The following is a 19,509-nucleotide window of genomic DNA, read 5'->3' on the forward strand; positions in this document are numbered from 1 at the left end:
CAGCCCCAAGAATCTCACCCTGTGCCTCCCAGAGGCCATGACCACTTCCCTGGGGAGACTATTCCAGTGCCCAACCACCTTCTGGGTGAGGAACCTTTTCCTAATATCCAATCTAACCATGCACTTCCTTCACACAGCTTACAGTAGAGATGAGAATGTGCAGAGCACAAGAGCAGCCATGCTTTAAAGCAGCACAGCAGTAGACTTGTCTCTGGAAAGTAAACATCCAAAGGTAAATACCTAATTTATACACCAAGCAAAGAAAGTGGTCCCATCAATACTGCAAGGATTTTGCTTCTTACTGGGGGTCTTCTGGCAACTTCTACAATAAGTGGGGAAGGACTCACCAGATATGGAGTCCCAGCTCTGACTCTCCTGTTTACTTTTATTAAGATGGTTTTAGCTTGACCAAATCAAATACAAGCACACAGCTGCATAGAGAATTCCCTCAACAAACACAACTTTTTATTTCTGTAGAAAACATGATACTTTTCAGGAAGGTCCAGCTTATGGAACAGCAGCGTGCATGTTAATATACATAAATACAAAGGGTTACAATTTAGTGGGAAATACATTTTAAAAAAAAGCTTTCAAGTACACAAAACAAATGTAGTAAAATTAGACTATCCTTTCCACATACCTGCCTCAGAGAGAAACATTTCTCAAAAGGAATGAACTCCCACCCCATCATCTGCCAACAAATCTCTCCACTGGACACCAGCTGCAGGAGGGAGTGAAGATGGGCTGGCCCAGAGGGTTAATAGCCAGTGTTTGAGATCCAGAGCACATTTACCCATGGCAGTTCAGTCCCTGCTCTCTCAACTATCAGGATGTGTGTAGTGTGACGGTTACCCAGCCAGCACATGAAGAGAGCTGCAAGAGGTAGGAAATACCTCCTTCCTTCCACTTTCAGGTCCCTGAAAGGTTCATGCTGTACAACTTTGTTACCCACAACACTGTGGCAGTCCCATGACCCAGGGAGGCATTTATTTAGTAACAGTCACAGAAATGAGAACCTGGCCCCACAGGCACGGCACTGGTGCTGCCAGGCAGTAAACACAACTGACATAAGCACAGAGCTTATGGAAAAACAGCTGCTGGATGCAGGCAGCCTCTTGAGCAGAAGGAATAATGTCTACAGATATGGAAGAATAGCTCAATGCATCACAGACTTCCTGAATATTTTCTTGCCAAGACACCAACAACAGAGAATTATAGTATCATTTAATAAAACATCAGTTTGAATAAATTTGAAAGACATTCACCACACACAGGAAGCCAAAAGGCTGATCTGTATGTTACTGACTTTAATCCATTCCTTCTACTTTTTGTCCTATAGGAGTTCAGAGACTTGTCACATCACTGAACTATTTTCTAAAATTTTACAAACTGAGGATTAAAACTCCAAGAGACAGGAAAAAGGCATCTGAACAACAGATACTCCCTGATCTTGCTCTACGTGCTCTCATGGTTAAATCAGCAACCTGTGCAACAGGGGTCGTGTCCCATTTCCAAGCCATGCAATGGCAGAGATTCCACAATTCACTTCACTGCAAGTGCAAAGGGCAATTCAAGTTTTCCTACCAGTCTCCAAGACAAAAATTAAACGTTTGCAAAAAACAGAAACATTTAAAACTCTTCAAACAATTTAATCCAGAACTGTTCCTATGAGAACATATTTTACATGTTTAAAAAAACCAAGAAACTCAGGCTATTAAATAAGAATCTACATATCTTAAAAACTGGGTTTTTTTTACATTACAGCCAGAAGTAGTATTTTCCAAGGTAGGAATGTTCATAAGTTATTTCTTTGAAGTGCCTCACAGAGGTTTTGGTTGGCATCTGGTTCCTCAGTCATCACCTCCACAGTCTCCCACTCACCTGACCTACTGGATTTCTTGATGGCCTCTACCACACTCTGCATGTACAGGCCATCTTCAAAAGAGGCTGCCATAGCCACAGGTTTATGATCCCACGTCCGACGGTCTTCCTGCTCTTGGAAAGACTGCCGCAGGGCTTGCACCATGTACACCATTCCTTTCAGGTAAAGCAGAGGGATGTCCTTGAAGCCCTTCTCCAAAAGGCCCTTGTTGACAGGCAGAGAGTCTGTGAACAGCAGCTCCTCCTGGAGAGCAGAGTTCTTCTGCCCGTACAAGTCCGTCCCACGAGCTATGAGGCGGCCGGCAGAGCCCACGATCATGACCTCATGGATGAAGGAGCCGGGCATGTTGAAGTTGAGAGTCACAGTGCAACAGACGCCGTCGCTCATGAGCATCTGGAAAACGCAGAAGTCGTCGCTGGTGACGTGGCGGATCCCGCTGATGGCCGTGTTCTGCTTCACAAAAGTCTTGAGCAAACCGTGCACCTTCTCAGCTCTCCTGCTGGTGAGGTGAGTCAGGAGGTCGATGATGTAGGTGCCCATGGTGTGCAGGCCGCCCCCTCCCATGAGCTCGTCACAGATCCAGTTGTACTGGTGGCTGAGCAGGCTGCCCCCGTAGACCCGCACGTCGCAGATGATGACGTTGCCCACGTAGTGCTCCTCTATCAGCTGCTTCATCTTCACGAAGGCGGGCAGGAAGCGCAGCACGTTGCCAACGATGCTCATCAGCTTGGGGTAGTACCTGGCAGCTGTCACCATCCTGAAGGCATCCACAGAGGTAGCAGCTTTCTCACACAGCACGTTCTTCCCTATTCCTGCAGCACAAATGAAAAAAAATTACAATATTTAGCACACTTGAGCAAAACGTGCCCAGATACCCCAAAGGTTGTCAAGAAGTGGTAATTTTAAGAGTTGGGCTTTCCTGATGCAATTTCTAAGGAAAAGATCTGGGAACTAAAGTAGGAATGCCAAGTCCAGCAAGACTCAATGCTGTTTCCAAGATGCTCCAGTTGCAGAGCTGACAAACTCTCACAGAGGGAGGCTCCAAATAAAGAGAGGATTTTTACATCATGAAAGATAAATGTCCAAATGGCATCACATGGCATCTAAACAAGACACAACATGAGTGTATATTTAAAACATTATTTGAATACCTGTATAGCCAGAGGAGAAAAAAAGCACCATGTACCCTGCAGGGAAGAGGTGGGGGGAAGGGAGATTTGATTTTCACTTTGTATTTCACCATCACTATACAATTTTTTAAAATTAATTAATATAAATGGGACATGCAATTTACTTATATATAATAATGTATATATATAAAAGAAATACATACAGATTCTGTGTACAGAACACAAGAATTAGAAACAATGTTTTGGTAAGTGGACTGTTTTAAAACAACCTTTCTAATTAGAAAGCAAATAATTTTGGTCTGCATATACAGCCTGCATGTACAATCAGACAAAAGGTGACTGAGTTACACAGACAAGAGCTGCACCCCCAAGCTGACCCACTGCACTGTTATTGCTCCTGATGCACTTTACATGGTGCTCAGCCTAAATCAATAGGGCAGTCAATAATCCTCTTTCTTCCCCTAACTGTAAAGCAGAAATTAAGTAATACAAAAGACCATGCCAGTACAAGTTTTAACCAGTTCTTACATTTCTGGTATCCTCCTTCTTATGGCAGGGCTTTACTTTTACTGTTTTTTCCTGTTTTATATCTGTTCCGATCAAATAATTATCTGAACATTTTTCAGTGTAATAACTATGCTATTCCTAACATGGTTTTTACAGACACTAACTGGGGATGCCAGACCTGAATGTCAGTCATGGCACACCTCAGTTTCTGCCCAAGAATTGCAGGAAAAGTATTGATACGAGTCTACAGCAGCTTTAATGACCAAAGAGTCAGGTCAAACTCCCAGTGGACACCCAGGCTGTCCATTGGTAACCCCCATTTCAGGGACCATTTCTGTCCCCAGTCCTGCTGCCAAGACAAGGCACAACCCTCAGCTCAGTACTTTTCAGGGCTAGCTGAAGCACCTGGACAAGCATCTAGAGCTGCTTCAGCCCAGTTTATCTGCCTTGTTTAAATGGTGCTTGTCTCCAGGCAGGTTACAGCAAAGCACCACCAGAGAAACAAAGGGATGCTCAACAGTGTCCCAAGCAGACCTGCACCCTTCAAAGCTTGCAGAAAACCAAAGAGACTCTGGCTCCATGGGAACAGCTCTGCAGCCAGTGCTGTGCTGGTGCTGCTCCCCTGCTGCCCAGCCCTGGCTCCCTGCAGCAGGGACTGAGAGCAGAGACAGCAGAGCCTGGGGACAGCCCTGTCAGCCCGGGCTCTCCCTGCTCTGCTGAGCAGCCCTGCCCTTGCTCAGTGCTGTGCCTGCTGTGGCAGCCCAGGCTGAGCCACCTGAGGAGCTAAAAGTGTCTGATGCCTTTTTTTGGGAGGGCAGCCAGTGCAGCACACTGACAGCTCAGCACAGCCCACTGTGCACTGCCAGAGTGCCAGGGTGACACCTGGGAACACACAACAGCTCTGGGATAATCCTGCTGTTGCCTTCAGTGGGACATCCCTCCAGCTGTCCCCAGGCTCACAGAGATGGCCATGAAGCAAGGACAGGGGCCAAGTCAGAGACAGCTACAAGGTCCCTTACCAAGGTAATGGCCATGCCTTTTGTTTTTCAAGGCAGTGCAGCTTACCTCCCTGGGATTGTTACTATTGTTTTGGTAATGAATAACCTGAACTTTGTACCATATTGTTTTCCTAAACCACAGCTGCAAAATTTTCAGCTGGGGCCCTCACCAGCCAGGAGACATGGGAGCATGGATGGGTGCATTTAACTGTGGGACATGAACCACAACACAGACATCAGGTGAAATTTATTTAGTTCCTCTGAGATCAAAAGAAGCACAAATTTAAAGAGAGCTTCTTGCTTTGCCTGCTGTGGAGATAAACCATAAGATTACCCTGATTTTAATATGAACTATCCCCTGGGCTTTGATCTGTCCTGTCTGGTTCATGAACTCAAATCAGTGTCACTGCTTTGTCCCCAGGCTTGTTCATGGATACCTGTCAGCAAGAAACTTAGGCAAGGAAACTGCACCACCTAGAAAAACTGGGGTTTTCTCCTCTTTACCAAATGGAAGCACAGGTTTTTAAAAAAAGTAGAAAAAGGTAAAAAATAATTGATAAAATGTCACCACTTTAAAACAAACAAACCAAGTCTAACAAAACATTTCCTAAAGCCCAGTCTCTTGGCAAGTAAACACCAACCTGTTATAAACAATTCACAGCAAATAATCCTCTGATTATAATCATCATTGTATCAAGCTCAACTTCCAAAAAAATATGTTGCTGCCACCTTTGGCCCTCCCCTGGTTCTGTGTTCCTTCAGAACATTCAGGCACAGGAAACCACCCAACACTGGCTTTAATAAGTCACAATATACTGGGCAGCAGACCTGCAAATAGCACTGCAGTGAACCTGGAGAGCTGAAAGGCAAGGTCAGCACCACACTGGCCTGAGATGTCTGCATCAGTTTACAGTCCAGAACATCTCAGGACAGAGGAAGGGATTGTTACCCTCTCCTGCTTCCTCCCTGGCCTTTTCAGCCTTACACTTCCTAAATTTGCATTCAAGCAAACACACAACCTCTGTATTTCTGCACCAGCTTTACCTCCCTTTCCTCCTCTGGATAATGTCATCTTATGGGTTCCCAGCCTTCAATTAAGAAATCCCAATCCCTTTTTAGTTAATAATCCATCAGAGAATGGATCCTCTCCTTTTTAGCCCATCTGATCATCAAGAGCCACAAGACCTAGTGAAATGCATATTACCTAACAAGTGCTTTAAAGAGCTTTTAGCATATTTGAAGAGATAAATTCTAACTTACAGTTCAAATATTTAAAAATCAGAATACCTTAAAATTCAAAGGACAGTACTCTAACAAGGTAAACAAACAAATCTAACAGTATAAAAAAGAAAAGGAAAAAAAAGCCTGAAATCTCACTCTGCATACCTAAGTGGCATTGCAAATGTTTGTCCAGGAACTTGTTTACTTCCAAAAGAAATTACTGTAGAGAAAAGAGGCACAACAAACCACCCTGGCTCACATGGTCTGAGATTACCTGTCCTAAAATTAACTCGTGTATCTCCTGTAAACACAGTAAAAATATCACCCTTGTTACTTACAGAATTACACGCAAACTGACACCCACGCTGCACTGCAGGAGAGGACATTAACACTACAAAGTCACCCACTGGGGAATTAGAAATGTCAGGCTGCCTGGGCAGTTGGCTCCCATCTCCCTGCCCAACCAGTCTGGGGTGTCATCCCTTCTTTCTCATCTAGCTGGATTCCTCCTGCTGTCCCCAGCATCTGCCCTCCTGAGGCAGGCAGAAGGATTCCTCCACCTGGGACCACATCAGCCTGCCATGGACATGGATGTGCCAAGAGTGGTCCAGATAGTGGCCAGAGTCACAGCTAAAACAGCATCTCTTAGCTCCTAATTCACAAGATTCTACTGAGTGCATACAAATATTTTTTCAAAGGCTTTCAACTTGCAAGTTTGATTTACTTGTGGAGAAAGCATAAAGCAGAGCTGAACAACCTTCCCCTTCCAGGCAAATGTCAGTTTTCTAAAAATTTAAAATGAATTAAACAATTTGTTTAGGTTTTTGGTTTGGGGTTGGTTTTTTTATTCGGTTGTTGCTGTGGGTTTTTTTAATGGGCATAAAGCCATTTACCCTCTCATTATTGTCTCTGATACAGCTGATTTTTTATTACAAACTCCCTACCATAACTTCAGTCTGACCCAAGCAAAGTATTTTAGCCTAATTGGTTCAAGCAGATCTATAAGCAATTATTAACAGTATTTTTACAAAAAAAAAACCCAGGTATCCTTCTCACAAATGCCACACAAAATGCTTAGCACTGCATTTGCCCATTGGTGCAACCAGAACTGTGCTGGGCTAACAGCCTCCAATCTCAATCTGCCAACAAGCTACAGATTTTTGGTGCAACTCCAAGGATAAACAGGTACCTAGAGCCTTCACAGCAATCTGCCGAGTCAGTGGTGGAGGGATGTTGATGCAGACCAAATCCACGTCCTGATGCAGCAGGACATCGTCAGTGCGACTGGTGTAGAAGGAGATGTTCATTTCCTCTGCCAGCTGCTTGGCCTCCTCCTCAGTCTTGCCCCAAAGAGCTTCAATGGAGAAGCCTTCTGCCCTCAGCAAGGGTACCAGGACCCGGGCAGCACTACCAGTTCCAAACACACCCACTCCAGGGAGCATTTTCATTCTTCATTCATTCATTCAAGCATCAGGGTCTACACACAGGCCTTCAGTAAAATGTTCGGCTCCTCCGCTCGGTGTTCCATCCACAGCTCCTAAAATGGGAAAAGTTGCAAGTCATTATCAGGAAAAGGCACATTGTGGTATCAAACACACCTACCCTGAATGCCTCCTTCTGTCCTTTGTATGGCTTTCAACATTCTCAAACATCCTAATGACAAAAACCAAAACCCCCAAAAAGTGCAATCTATAGAGACAGAGTATTAAGGGACAAACCTAACAAACCAATTGCAGAAGAATGGTAAGAAAGCAGCTTGAGAGTCATCTCCTCACCTTCAAAACTCAGCCCATGGGGACAGAAACACACCCAAGAATGCAGGATAAACCAGACACAGAGAGGCACAAACTGGGAGTGGCAGGAAGCACCCAGAGGACAGGACATGGAGTCTGTCACACCAGCAGTAAAAGCAGTGCTGCTTTATTTGTGATGATGTAAGCTCCTAAATGAGATAAAGGTTTGTGAGATGAGGTAATATCTTTTATTAGACCAATTGAAATAGCTGGAAATAATAGACATGCTTTGGGACACATAAATCTTTCTTCCAAATTAAATACACAAACTGAAAACAACTACTTGGACCTTAACAATTTTATGGCATATAGATAAGTCAGTCTAGAGAAGATTTATAAAATATGTCCGGTGGGGAAAGCCTGGACTCAGTGAGCTTGTTTTGCCTGGGGAGGAGAAGCCTACAAGGAGAGGGAATGCCAGTGTTTAAATACACAGCAATCTGCTTGCTGAAAGGAGAAGGGCGCTCCTCTGTGTCCACCGTGGGTAGTTAAAAGCTTCCCTCAGGACAGTTAAAAATGTCTCCTCCTGCCAATGCCACTTAACCTCCAGGAATGCAGGGTTTGCACAGAATTATTATATTCCCTACACACAAATTATTGGTCAAGTCACGCTCCTTTTGTTCTTCCAAATATTTCCTGGTAAATGAATTCCTTCAATCCCTACCTGCTGCTGTGCACACCTGGCCAAACTGCCTTCAGCACCGGCTGCAAGGAGAGATGTCAGAAATCTCCTCAATCTCTGACACCACAGAAACCTACAAAACACAGCTTTTGTTCTGTGCCTTTCTGAATTCTCATCTACTACACCCACTTGACCTTTCTTGACTTTTTTTTTATGAGAGAAAAACATGATGATTTCAGTTTTCATTAGAAGCTTACAATGAAAAACCAAAGACCATATTTAAAAAGAGAACTGGTAGCAGCACCACATCAACACCTCTGGAAAAGACACCTAAAAGCAGCAAGAATCATGGCCTGTTTCAGAAACAGAGTTACTCATCTCCCCATCCCAAGATACTCACATTCAGTTACAAGACATGAAGCAAACCCTGAGACAGCACTGGGCAGTAGCAGCACAGAAGTGGAACTACTCCCAGTGCAAGGGCTTTGTTTTGCAATCAGCATCTCATCAGTCTGGGGGTGCCTGCACTGCCCAGCTTGTGCCATAAAACTGAACCCTGACTGAATTCCCAGGTATTTCTGTAGTGCAGACACAAAACTAGAAAACAGAAATTCTTGAGAATATTTATCTTGCAAAATGCAGAAATGTTTACAGATGCTATAAAACAGCTTATGAAATATTTACTTAATTAATTCAGTATGTTTTTCCTTATTCTGTGTGATGTAGCATTTGCTGTGATACTGTCACTGTCATTCTTTATAAAAATGAACAACGTTCATTGGCATAAACTCCTTTTTATCCAACATTTAGCAGAACACTCAAACAAGGCAGTGACAAAGCTCAAAAGGATCTTGAAAATATTTACTAGTCTACATAAAAGGGTGGGACCCTGGGATACTGGCAAGGAGGATGGCTTCTACCCAGGCTTGTTTTATATAAATCACCCAAAAAACAAACAAACAAAAAACCCCAAACAAACAAACAAAAAAAAACAACAAAAAACAAACCCAAAACCCCTTGCAACTGGATGGACAGCAGGCATAACTACTGAAGTCCCCACAAATCTGTTTAGCAGTTTATGGTCTGGAAGAGTTAAAAATTCTTACAGCAGCAAGAACATCTTTGTTGGAAGGGACACAAAGTGAGGTGGAACACAGACCAGGTGAGTGTGTCCCTGCTTGCACAGATCACACAGATGTGTATAACTCACACAACACCACAACAGTTTAGAAAAGGCTGAATTAATTGAAAATGCTCCAGGAGAACACCTCAGTATGTGCAACAGGAGGCTCCTGCTACTCAGATAAGCTGATTTCTGTAACAATCACTCAGTTTAAGTGTTACTCTTCCCTGTTTTCCATCCAGCTGCCTCTTAAAAATAATCTCAGTCAAGTGGAATTAATCTTAAACTCATTTATCCCAAAAGATAGCATGCTTCTACATTGGTATCACTGGGAGCTACTGGCACAAACCTACAAAATCTGGTGATGAGCTACCATGCACCAGTGCCTGATGCTACAAGAACTTCAGGTCACCAGCACAAAGCAACAAGTGGCCAACCCAGCCTCAGCAATGACTTCCAGCAGGGCAGCCTGAGCTCTCTGGGAATGGAGACACAGCTTGCATGGTCCAAGGGCCCCACAGGGCTGGAGACCCCAAACACAGCAGCCACCAGGCTCTGCAGAGTGGCCCTGAGCACAGGACAAGCTTCTCTTCCCTCTCCCGAGAGCCACCTGCAGCCCCCAGACTTTTACCAGCTGGGAAGTGCTGGTTTGGCAGGGCAGGCACAGCAGGGTGGATGTGGGTGCTGAAGGGCAGCAAAAAGCCAATCCTTACACAGGGAAATCACAGAGCACGAGCAGAACTGAGCTGAGAGAGCTTTTAGAAAGGGCTACACGTGGGTACTGCAGCCTTCACACACACACACACACTGCAGACACACTCCAGGGCTGGCAGGAGAGGGATTCCAGCCCAGGCCACCCTGAGGAAACAGCCTAAACCCTCCATGTCAGAAAAAGGCCACTGCTGAGGAGAGGCAGCTGTAATTACCAGTTTGGGGAGAAGGAACAGGGATCTCAGGAGAACAGCACGGTGCTGCCACAGAAGTCCCCAGAGCACCATCGTCTGGAGCTCTGCGTGCACATCTGGGACTTCTCCTCTAAGCAAGGGGGAGCAGAACTGCAAGGGCTGCAGAGGTGATCAAAAGCACCAAACTCTCCTGTAAAGGAAGATCTGAGCAAGGAAAGATTCCTCAGTTTGGAAGAGACATCACAAGTAATAAAGTCAAGAGTGGCTTAGGATGGAGAAAACCAAAATTTTCACTGTCCTTCACCACATAAGAGCACACCAAATGGAGCTCAGACAAGGCTGGATCAAAACAATCTGAAGGAGGTGGCTCCCTGCAGCAGACTTTTTAAAGTTCTGAAGTGCCCTTGCCATGAGACAGTGCAGATATTTGGATATTTTTCATTTACAGGGAGTGAAAAGAGAGACTCTTGTCTATCCACTGAGGCTCACTGAAAGCACAGAAGTCACATCTAGCATGGAACTGAAAACTAGAGAAAACTGGTTTTGGCAGAGCATGGGAACAGCTCTGAGAAAGAAATGCCTGAAACTGGTACTAACATCATCTTAGAATTAGGTACAAATTCTACATATTTACTTTAGAACTCACCAAGCCTCAAACCTTCACACAAGCCTCAGCAAATTAGTTCTAAAAATTAAAATCCTAGTGCATCAACCTCTCCAGCAGTCAAACACTGGAATGAACACTTCAATGAGAACCCTCCCCCAAAAAACACAAAAGGCAGAGCTTTTATGGGCAACTGAAACCAGACTGCAACAGGTATCTTGCATGTCAGGAGATAAAAATCAATCTCTTTTTAACAGAGATTAAACAATCAATCCTGCAACATCATTCTGACTTAAATTTTCCAATAGAAGCAGAGCTCTGCCATTCCTTTTTTTGGTGGCCACAAAACACCTTCATTTTTGCTGAATTTCACAGTGAGTTTGAAGTCCCATCCTGGTCATAGAAAGGAGCTTTTTGACTCTTTTGGTACACATAGCAACAACAAGTTTGTGACCCAGTGCAATGAAAAACCTACAGCATCCCATTCAATTCCATTTTGAAGCAGTCTGGGAGCTCCAAAGGCAGAAGTCTCAAAAGCTAGATTGTCAGTCAAGGATCACAGGGCCCAGAAACTGCTGTGGGCCATTACAGATGGCCAAAGGTAGTGAAAATAACAGCCCCTGTTCAGAAAGGTGCTGGCCAGGGTAGCACTGACTCTGCATAAAGAGAAAGCTTTTCACATGTCTCCAACTTATCCTGAAAAGTTCCCTTTGGGTTCCAAGAGAGATGAGGCACATGGTGGAGGAGCACACCAGCAAACACTTCTGCCCTCCGGCACGAATATACTTGAGGCTGTGTATGGAATGGTTCACTTGTCGATGTCAAAACTGACGTGCTTTCTTTACTAAACGTGCTTTTGATTCAGTGCCAGCGGGTTGTGCGATAACCCACGAGTCCACAGCCTGCAGGAGCTCCCACCACACCTGGAGACAAGCCCGGCACAGCACTCTGTCCTTCCTGGTCTGCACGTACGGCAGCAAAGGCCCCGTTCCAGGCACGGCTCTTCCCACAGATGCCGCCCGAGGCCAAAGGTGGCAGTGAGGACCGTGCCGGAGACAGCAGCAGCGGGAACACCCTGGGAAACCAAACCGGCCTTGATGCAAAGCTCGTGGCAGGCCATGGCAGCCCCGGGATGCCGCTGGCACGGCCCACACACTCTCTCTGTGTGCCCGGGGCACAGGGGCTCGGGCAGCTGCTCCCCGTGTGCGGCTCCTCACGGGGCTGGACGGGACAGAGCTCATCTGACCTCGCCTCACCTCTGCAACAGGGCAGGGCTCACCTCGCCTCACCTCACCAGGCCTCCCCCGTCAGGGATCTGGGCGGGACGGGCCCCCCTCACCTCACCGGCCCACACAGAGTTGGTACCCCCGGCCCCTCCCCGGCCGCTCCCGGCCCCGCGCCCTCTGGCAGGAGCGCGCCCCCCTCGCCGCCCAGCGGCCCCGGGACAGCGGAGGAGCCCGGGGCACTCGAGGGGTCCGAGCTGCCCTCACCTGTGCCCGGCCGGGCCACCGGGGTTGTCCCGCCTGGCGCATCCTCGGGCCGGGCGCGCTCCCGAGGCGGCCGCGCGCTCCCGGGGCGGCGGCCCTGCCCGGCCCGCGCATGCGCTACAGCCCAGCGTCGCACCGCCCCTCCGCCGGGCAGCGGCCCCCAGCATGGCGGCGCCCTGGGGGGCTTCACATGCCGCGTGAGGGACAGCCAATCGTGCGGCCGGAGATGGGCGAACAGGCGGGGCTTATGGTGACGGACACAGACAACAGCCAATGGGAGAGCAGCGTGGTGTGCAGCGGTGAGGCGCTCTGGGCTCTCGAGCTGTGCCCGGAGCTGGTCTGAGGGGCGGCCGCCTCCCGACGGTGCTGTGCCTCAGGGAGCCCGGGACACGGCCGGTGTCTGCAGCACCTCATGCTCGGTGGCATCAGCACCAGCTGCTCTGACGGTGGTCCTTCCGTACCCAGCCCAGCTCCGTGAGGGCTCAGGGGCCTCAGATCGATGTGCCCCCGTCAGCCCCCTCAACAACCCCCTCACAGTGCTGTGAGGTTCGGGCTGAGGGCAGGATCGCTTTTGGCGGCCCTGCGGAGGGCAGAGCACCACGACGCCCAAGGAAGAGCTCTGTAAAGCCACCGCGGGCCGGCTGAAAACAGCGCTCCTCACAGCGCTCCTCATCCTCCCCAGCCTCGCACGGCTGCTCGCCGGCTCCCAGCAGCTGGGAGAGGAAAACCTTGGTGGCCCGTTCTGTATTTCCCTCGTGAGCTTCAAGGGAGTGGGGAGCTCCTGAGGAACTCTGCAGCCTCCCTGTTGCTGTGGACATCGTGTAGTGCCCGGTGTAGCTGCTGCTGATACGGGGCACCCTGTTATTAACAGCAGCATTGTCATTTCCTGCTCTCTTTTCTCCTTGGCAGAGAGCACCATGAAATATGGCTGTGGAGCTGGAAGGGGCTCTGGTAGGAGAACACCTCTGTGGAGTCAGCAGAAAGCAAGACATTAACCTTTAGTTCCACCAGCACCACAGCTGGGGACAGGGGGAAGGCACGTCCTGCTGGAGAAGGTCTTGGCTTCCTGGAAGTGCCAGGAAACGTGAGAACCGGAATAGAAATGAAAAGGAAGGAAGCAGACAAGTACACATCGTTATGCAGTTGTGAAATGAGAGAAGGTGAAGATTCAAATGCAGAGAGGAACTGAACATCAGAAAGAGCATGGGAAAAGATGTAGAGGTCCTGAGGGCAGAGCAAGAGGGATACAGGACCTCTCACTTGTCATTTTTGTGGATCTTGTATCATCTTATCAGCAAATATCATGCTGGTGTTGCTGTTTCCTCATTTGGGTTGGTTTACAGATGAGACCTCGGCTTCAGCCAGGAAGTTCCGCTGGCTGGTGGAGCAGAGCTCCAGTGAACAGCCTTTCTTCTGGAGACACGTGTGGCTGGGCTGCGTGTGCCCACCATGGTGTGGAGGGTGGTTCCTGTGGATGCTGATAGAAACCAGAGGGGAGGAAATGGCAGCTGGGAGGAGGTTTTGCTCTGAGTATGAAGAATGGCTCTGAGTATGAAGAATGGTGGCAGACAGTGGGAAGCAGCAGAGATTGTACCCACAGAGGCTGGGACAACAGAGGGCCCTGCACCTGCTGACTGCTGCCCGTGTCCCTTTGGTGACACAAGCTGTGTCTGGTCTGGTGGATGCTCATGTCCCTCATGCCGGAGGTGGCAGAGAAATAGAGGGCAGTGGCAATGAAGTGACAGGAGCTGGCATCTGGGCCCTCATGGCCATAGTTGGGGCGGGGCTCTGCAGGGCCACGTACAGCCCACGAGCAGAGCACTCTGATCAAGCCCATCCCTATGTCAAACCACAGGTCCCTGGGGGTAGCAGGGTGTGTGTGGGGGCTGGCAGTGTGTGTGTCCCCACCTGGGCTCAGCAGGAGCACACATGGGCGTGGACATCACCCCTTGTGGCAGCAGTGCTTCCTCCAGGGGCTCCATTCCCTGGTGCAAAACACAACAGGCTTGGGTGGCGTGGGGAGGTGGTGCTGCAGGAAGCTGGGGAAGTGGCAGGGAGCTGGGCTGGCCCTAGCAGTGGGAAGTGACCCTCAGCAGCTCCTGGGGCCTTACTCGGGTCTCAGGGCCCAGAGCTTGTGGTCAGGATGAAACCAGAGGAGGAATCAGAGAACAGAGGAGATAAGAACTGGGCTGAGGCAAGAGAAGGGGAACAGAGGGGAAGCCTGTGAGCACAGAGGAAACTGCCTGGCCCAGTGGTGCAGGGGTGAGGTCCCAGCAAGGCTTCAGCTGCCCTTGGCTGAGCAGTGACCCCGCACTGCAGGGAGAGACGGAGGCTCCCGGCCGATCCCACCAGGCTCCCAGCATGGTCACCATGAGGCTCTTGGGGAGCATGGAGCCCTGGCTGGCCAGCACCTTCCTGCCCCTGCTGCTCCTCACCTGGCTGCCACTTGGTGAGTCCCCCAGTGCCCTTGCCTCTGCTCTGAACTCTTCCCTCTTTGCTTATGCCTGCAGAAGGTGTGGAAAGTGCCTGCTGCTGCTTTTACCTCCCCTCTTGCATCATTAAGCCCCTCTTCTGCAGCAGCACCTCGCCATGTGCCTTGCAAAGGGGTCCCCCTTGCAGCTGTGCTTGCACAGGCTGTGCGCTCCAAGGGCTTCGAACCAGCTTTGCCTTCAGCAGCAGGGAGAGAAAACAGTTGGGGGGAAGGGAACAGAAATGCTTATCAGCCTGATTATTGCAGAGTGGGGTCAGATTCACAGGGCAGAAGTGGATATTCTTTAAGACAAAACCAGCCCTCCTATAGGTTTGGTTTTTTGCCAGCAGGACTTGCTCACCAGATTTCAGCCACAGTTGATGTATTGGTAGGGTTTAGGTTTCATCTTGCAGTGTCTGCCCCAGGCAGGTTTGAGCAGCACTGCCATGGAGGTGAAGTGGTTTAATGTCACCTGAAATGATGGAGAACAGCAGAATGGAGGGGGTGTGGAGAAGAAAAATTATCTGGCCCAGCTCATCTTTGCCAATGTGAACAAAGCAAATGCAGGAACATACCCATGCAGGGTGGAGAACACAGAGAACAAGTCCAAGAGCAGATGTTCTGAACTGAGCAAGGGTGGTAAGGGAGAGAAGTCCACCAACACCCCTTGGAGTGGAAAGAAAGGACTGAAGAGAGGTGAGAGAGGGAGGACTCAGCTGAGAACGTGTGAAGTGACTTCAGCTCAGTGATTCTGAAAGACTCCAGAGTGAGCATTATGGGTGGGATGAAGCCAGAGAGCCTGCAGGGAATCTTTACTGTATTTTCTTTGCTTCTCCAGGGCTGACCATCCTCCACTGCCAATCCCCCAGTCCCACCTCATGCTCCATGAAATGCTGGAGCCTGAGGCACTTCCTGCTTGTTTGCCTATGTCACTGGTGGAGGAGGTGCCTTCCCCCTGATCCTCATATTTTCAATCCTTCCTGAGGCACAGTTTGTGCACTGCACAGCATCCAGTGGCACAAGTCAACATGCAACATTTCAGTGTTGAGTGCTTAGCATGGTTAGAATGCTTCGAATCATTAGCAGCCAGATTTGGAAAAGATCATCAGCTGCTGCAGAAAGGGATGGTCACTTGACTGTGTCTTTCATGAGTGACACGTGGGACATGACCCTGTAAGATCATCTATATTTCAGCTATCACTTTTGGTTTTGTTTCCTCCAGGAACAGCCAGGCAGATGGTAAAGCCAGTCACCACTGTGCAGCTTGAGATTGGTTTGGAGAATCTCACAGTGCAGGTGAAGTGGTACAATCCTGAATGTCTGAAGGGGGAGAATCAAACCAACTCTGTGTTTCTGGGAGAAAATTGTATGAATTTCACCAGCTCAAACCTGTGTACAGCCCACACAGGAATCTGTGTGTCTGGGGTCTTCATCACAACACCAAACTCAACAGATGCTGGAAATCAAACCAACCCTGTGTTTCTGGGTGGAAACTGTATGAATTTCACCAGCTCAAGCCTGTGTACAGTCAGTACAGGAATCTGTGTGTGCAGGGTCTTCATCAGACGACCAAACTCGACAGATGCTGGAAACAGCACGCAAGCAGCAGATCTCAGTAAGTGGCAGTGGGGCTGTTTCCATGGGGGAGATGAGTGGGCAGAGAAGGATGCTCCTTCCAGCACTCCTCTGGTTCTTGCATGTGTTGTTTCCTCTGAAAGCATCCTGAGAACTGGAGGAGCCAGCCCAGCACAGCAGCTTTTGGCAGACTCATCCCACCATGGGATGGGGGGACAGACCATGGAGCTGCTGGGCCATTGGTTCCTGCCATATTCTCCAGCTGCAGCACATCAGGCAAATACTGACATGGCTGAAGCTGTGCTGGCAGGAGAGGGACAGCCAGGACTGTGGGCTCAAGGCTCCTGCTCCAAAGCAGAGCAGAGTGCAGGGTATTCTCTGCCTCTGGACAGTCTCTCACTCGTGTTTCTGCCTTTCAGGCTGTGGCTGTGCAGCATCTCAGACTGATGTCACAGGCAAGATCTGGACAGGTGTGTCCCCACAGTCCCCTGGCTGCAAGGGTGGAGGGCGGGAGGAGTCCTCAGGGGAAAAGAGGGAGGAGCTGTAAGGGATAAAACAGCCAGATGTTTTCCCACGAGTGGGTGGGACCCAGTGCCAAACTGGGGTAGGCACCAGTGGATCAGAGGCTGTGATGCTGGGAAGGGAGTCTGATGCTCCAACTACCCCGAATGAGTTTGGAGACCATTCCCCACTGGGTTTTATCAGCACCCTGAAGCTGTAGAGGGTTCAGGGTCTGGAAGGCCAAGTCTGGGAAGAAACTGGCTGTGCCATGAAGGAGGCAATGGCAGCAGTGTCCCTGCAGGGGGGATGATGGTGGCTCACGAGTGCCTCTGTGATGTTGTGTGTGCAGGACTCAACCTCCTCTTGTGCATCCTCCTTGGATTAGCGGTGGGGACGCTCCTTTACATGCCCATAATTGGCTTCCTGCTGTGGCAGTGCAGAAGGAACAGAACAGGTTGGTGTTTCTTCCTCAACTGCTGGTCTGGACGAAGTCAGGCTTGGGAGATCTTGTCCATCCTTGACATCCTACTGCTCTTGCTCACTGTGTTCCCTTCATAAGTCCTCCTGAACCAGCTGTCCCAGTGTGGTGAGAGGGTTCACCTCCCTCCTTTCCTTCTGGCCAGTTGTTGGTGGGAGTCTGGCTATGGCACAGCCTGTTGTGTTATTGAAACAGGTTTTGCATATCCAGAAGTGTCCATCTCAGAGCTCTTCTCCAGCCCCTCCAAGGGCTTTTAAGCCCTTGCCAACCCCTGCAGCCCTTTGACCATCTTCAGAACCACAGAGCTGCAGTGCCTCATCCTCTCCCACAACAAAAGCAGGATCAATGCAGATGTTTGCTTCATTCTTTCATTATCTTCTTAATTTAAAATAATGATCATTGTCACTATTTTAACTACAATTTAAACTAGGTTTCCTTTTTCAGGAGAGCTCATGAACGAGGAAGTGACAGAGGAGAATCAAGTCAGTACGGTAAGCTGGGGGAGCTTTCCACGTATTGCCTCCTCCTCCCTGTCAAAAAAAGCATTCTTGAATACCCACTTAAAGGATTTCATAGTAAAATCAGCTTTGCTTTCTGAAAACATGGTCCTAAACACTTATTAATTCCTATTAAATAAGGGCTTATGAGTGTTTGAGTAGGTGGAACTTCTGAGCAATCTGGGTAATGCTTGGGCAGCAAAAGAATTGTGCCAGTGGAAATATGTAAGCAGGGGAGACACAGAAAGAAAAACCAAGGCTCTACTCATTGCTGTCTCCCTGCAGGCAGCCCCGGTGACAGGAACTGAGGATCTGACCTATGCCAACCTGAAATTTGAAAAGAAGGGGACAGGATCTGCCTCCTCCAATGTCATTTACACTGAGATCAAGCCATTGCAACAGAAGCAGAGTGGTGGGGATGGCAGTGCTGCCAACACAGAGGTGGATGTCTCCCCCAAGGAAGAGGGCAAGTGAGGGAGGTGAGCAGCTTATTGTCCACCTGTTGGGGTCATCCTCCTCAAAAACTAGGTGTTAGCTCATACAGCAGTGCAGTCTTGGGGACCAAAGACACCTATTCCCCTGAGTGGCTGCAGAACCCTGCTTTATGTTCCCCTGGAAGAAGCCATGTCTCATGGTGAGGACAGGGCTCTTGAGCCCGTTTTCCCCTTGCCTTCTGCAGCTCCAAGCACTGCCAAGCCTCAGCAATTATTTTCACTGTCTCCAATTGCCGACAGGCTCCTCTTGCTGCTTGTTCCATGTTCAGGAATGTCACTGTACACTGTGTGGCCAGCATGGTGTTCAGGAAGAGCTTGGTCCTGGACATGCTGGGTGGCACATGCTGGCCATCCAGAGAAGTCCTGGAGCAATATTCTGGATTTTCTCTGGAGCAGGCACCTGCTGTGACGTGGGCTGACCTTTGTTTCATTCACTCACTTGAAACACAAGGGGCAAGGATGGAAAAGCATCGCTTGCTTCACAGAGGTGCTGCTGCAGTGATGCACATGGATCTGCTTTGTACTGGGAGTAGCTAGGTGTTTTTGCTGGCTTGGTGGTGAATAGCCTTCTTGTGGGTAGAGCACTCTCTTTTGTGCCCTCTTTTATTGATAATGTTGTGTTTATTGTGAGTTTTTCAGTAAAATTGTGATTCCTACATGTGGTCTTGCCTGGTGTTTCCCCTGCTGTTAGAAGAGAAGCAGCTTGAGTGGAGTTAACTTTCCCACTGGGTTTGAAATGAGCACATAGCTCTAGTGTTACAGCCACAACAATGCTGAGGTTTAGAGATGACCCCAGAAAGATAGTCCAGATCTTCTGGGTTATTCTCAGATCATATGATCCAGCTTGGGCAGATGTCCAACCATTAACCCACCTCATCAGCTTCTCTGCCAGGCATGGCATCATCAGCACCTGCATGACCAGGTTCTATTCAGTGCCCCATCAACATCCCTGCCACCAGTGACCTAAACACCTGCACAAGCTTGGCAATGATGGGGTAACTGTTGCACTCAAACATCTTTTTTCTGACCTAAAAGGATCCCATGATTCTCTACAGCCAGGCTGGGTGGCCCTTGGGCTGGACCAGCATAGCCCTTCTCTTGTGTCTCTAGCATGAAATTACTTATATTGTTATTTTAAGGAGAAAAGGGTGTTAAAAAACCTTCAACTAAGAGGGACAGACTGCTCATGAATTCAAGAAAAGCTGAGCCAGACACCTGAGAC

The 19,509-nt window shown here is 48.7% G+C and overlaps 2 protein-coding genes across 3 annotated transcripts; one reads left to right on the plus strand and one right to left on the minus strand.

The window, feature by feature from the left end:
- Positions 1-436: 436 nt before the first annotated feature.
- On the minus strand, positions 437-12,414 carry GFOD2 (Gfo/Idh/MocA-like oxidoreductase domain containing 2). Of its 2 annotated transcripts, none has more exons than XM_054640738.2 (3): positions 12,276-12,414; positions 6,928-7,275; positions 437-2,694 (listed from the first exon to the last, which is right to left on the minus strand). In XM_054640738.2, exons 2-3 carry the CDS (start codon positions 7,184-7,186, stop codon positions 1,796-1,798), a joined length of 1,158 nt encoding a protein of 385 aa, XP_054496713.1. In that variant the 5' UTR covers positions 7,187-7,275; positions 12,276-12,414; the 3' UTR covers positions 437-1,795. The 2 variants fall into 2 exon arrangements, with proteins under 2 accessions (XP_054496713.1, XP_077041178.1); XM_077185063.1 differs by lacking the exon at positions 12,276-12,414 and adding an exon at positions 10,203-11,245.
- Positions 12,415-13,820: 1,406 nt separating this feature from the next.
- LOC129125431 (uncharacterized) lies at positions 13,821-18,943 on the plus strand. The gene is made up of 6 exons (XM_054640869.2): positions 13,821-14,721; positions 15,965-16,357; positions 16,737-16,787; positions 17,168-17,272; positions 17,741-17,787; positions 18,079-18,943. Exons 1-6 carry the CDS (start codon positions 14,634-14,636, stop codon positions 18,265-18,267), a joined length of 873 nt encoding a protein of 290 aa, XP_054496844.2. The 5' UTR covers positions 13,821-14,633; the 3' UTR covers positions 18,268-18,943.
- The last annotated feature ends 566 nt before the right edge of the window (positions 18,944-19,509 follow it).

This window comes from Agelaius phoeniceus, chromosome 12, assembly GCF_051311805.1.
Source record: "Agelaius phoeniceus isolate bAgePho1 chromosome 12, bAgePho1.hap1, whole genome shotgun sequence".
Lineage (NCBI taxonomy): Eukaryota > Metazoa > Chordata > Aves > Passeriformes > Icteridae > Agelaius > Agelaius phoeniceus.

Bases quoted from the DNA above. Each gene is read 5' to 3' on its own strand.
- GFOD2 (XM_054640738.2), bottom strand. From the start codon at position 7,186: ATGAAAATGCTCCCTGGAGTGGGTGTGTTTGGAACTGGTAGTGCTGCC. The intron at 2,695-6,927 runs GTACCTGTTTAT...TTTGTGCTGCAG, and splicing joins GATTGCTGTGAAGGCTCTAG to GAATAGGGAAGAACGTGCTG.
- LOC129125431 (XM_054640869.2), top strand. From the start codon at position 14,634: ATGGTCACCATGAGGCTCTTGGGGAGCATGGAGCCCTGGCTGGCCAGC. The intron at 17,273-17,740 runs GTTGGTGTTTCT...TTCCTTTTTCAG, and splicing joins GTGCAGAAGGAACAGAACAG to GAGAGCTCATGAACGAGGAA. The intron at 17,788-18,078 runs GTAAGCTGGGGG...GTCTCCCTGCAG, and splicing joins AGGAGAATCAAGTCAGTACG to GCAGCCCCGGTGACAGGAAC.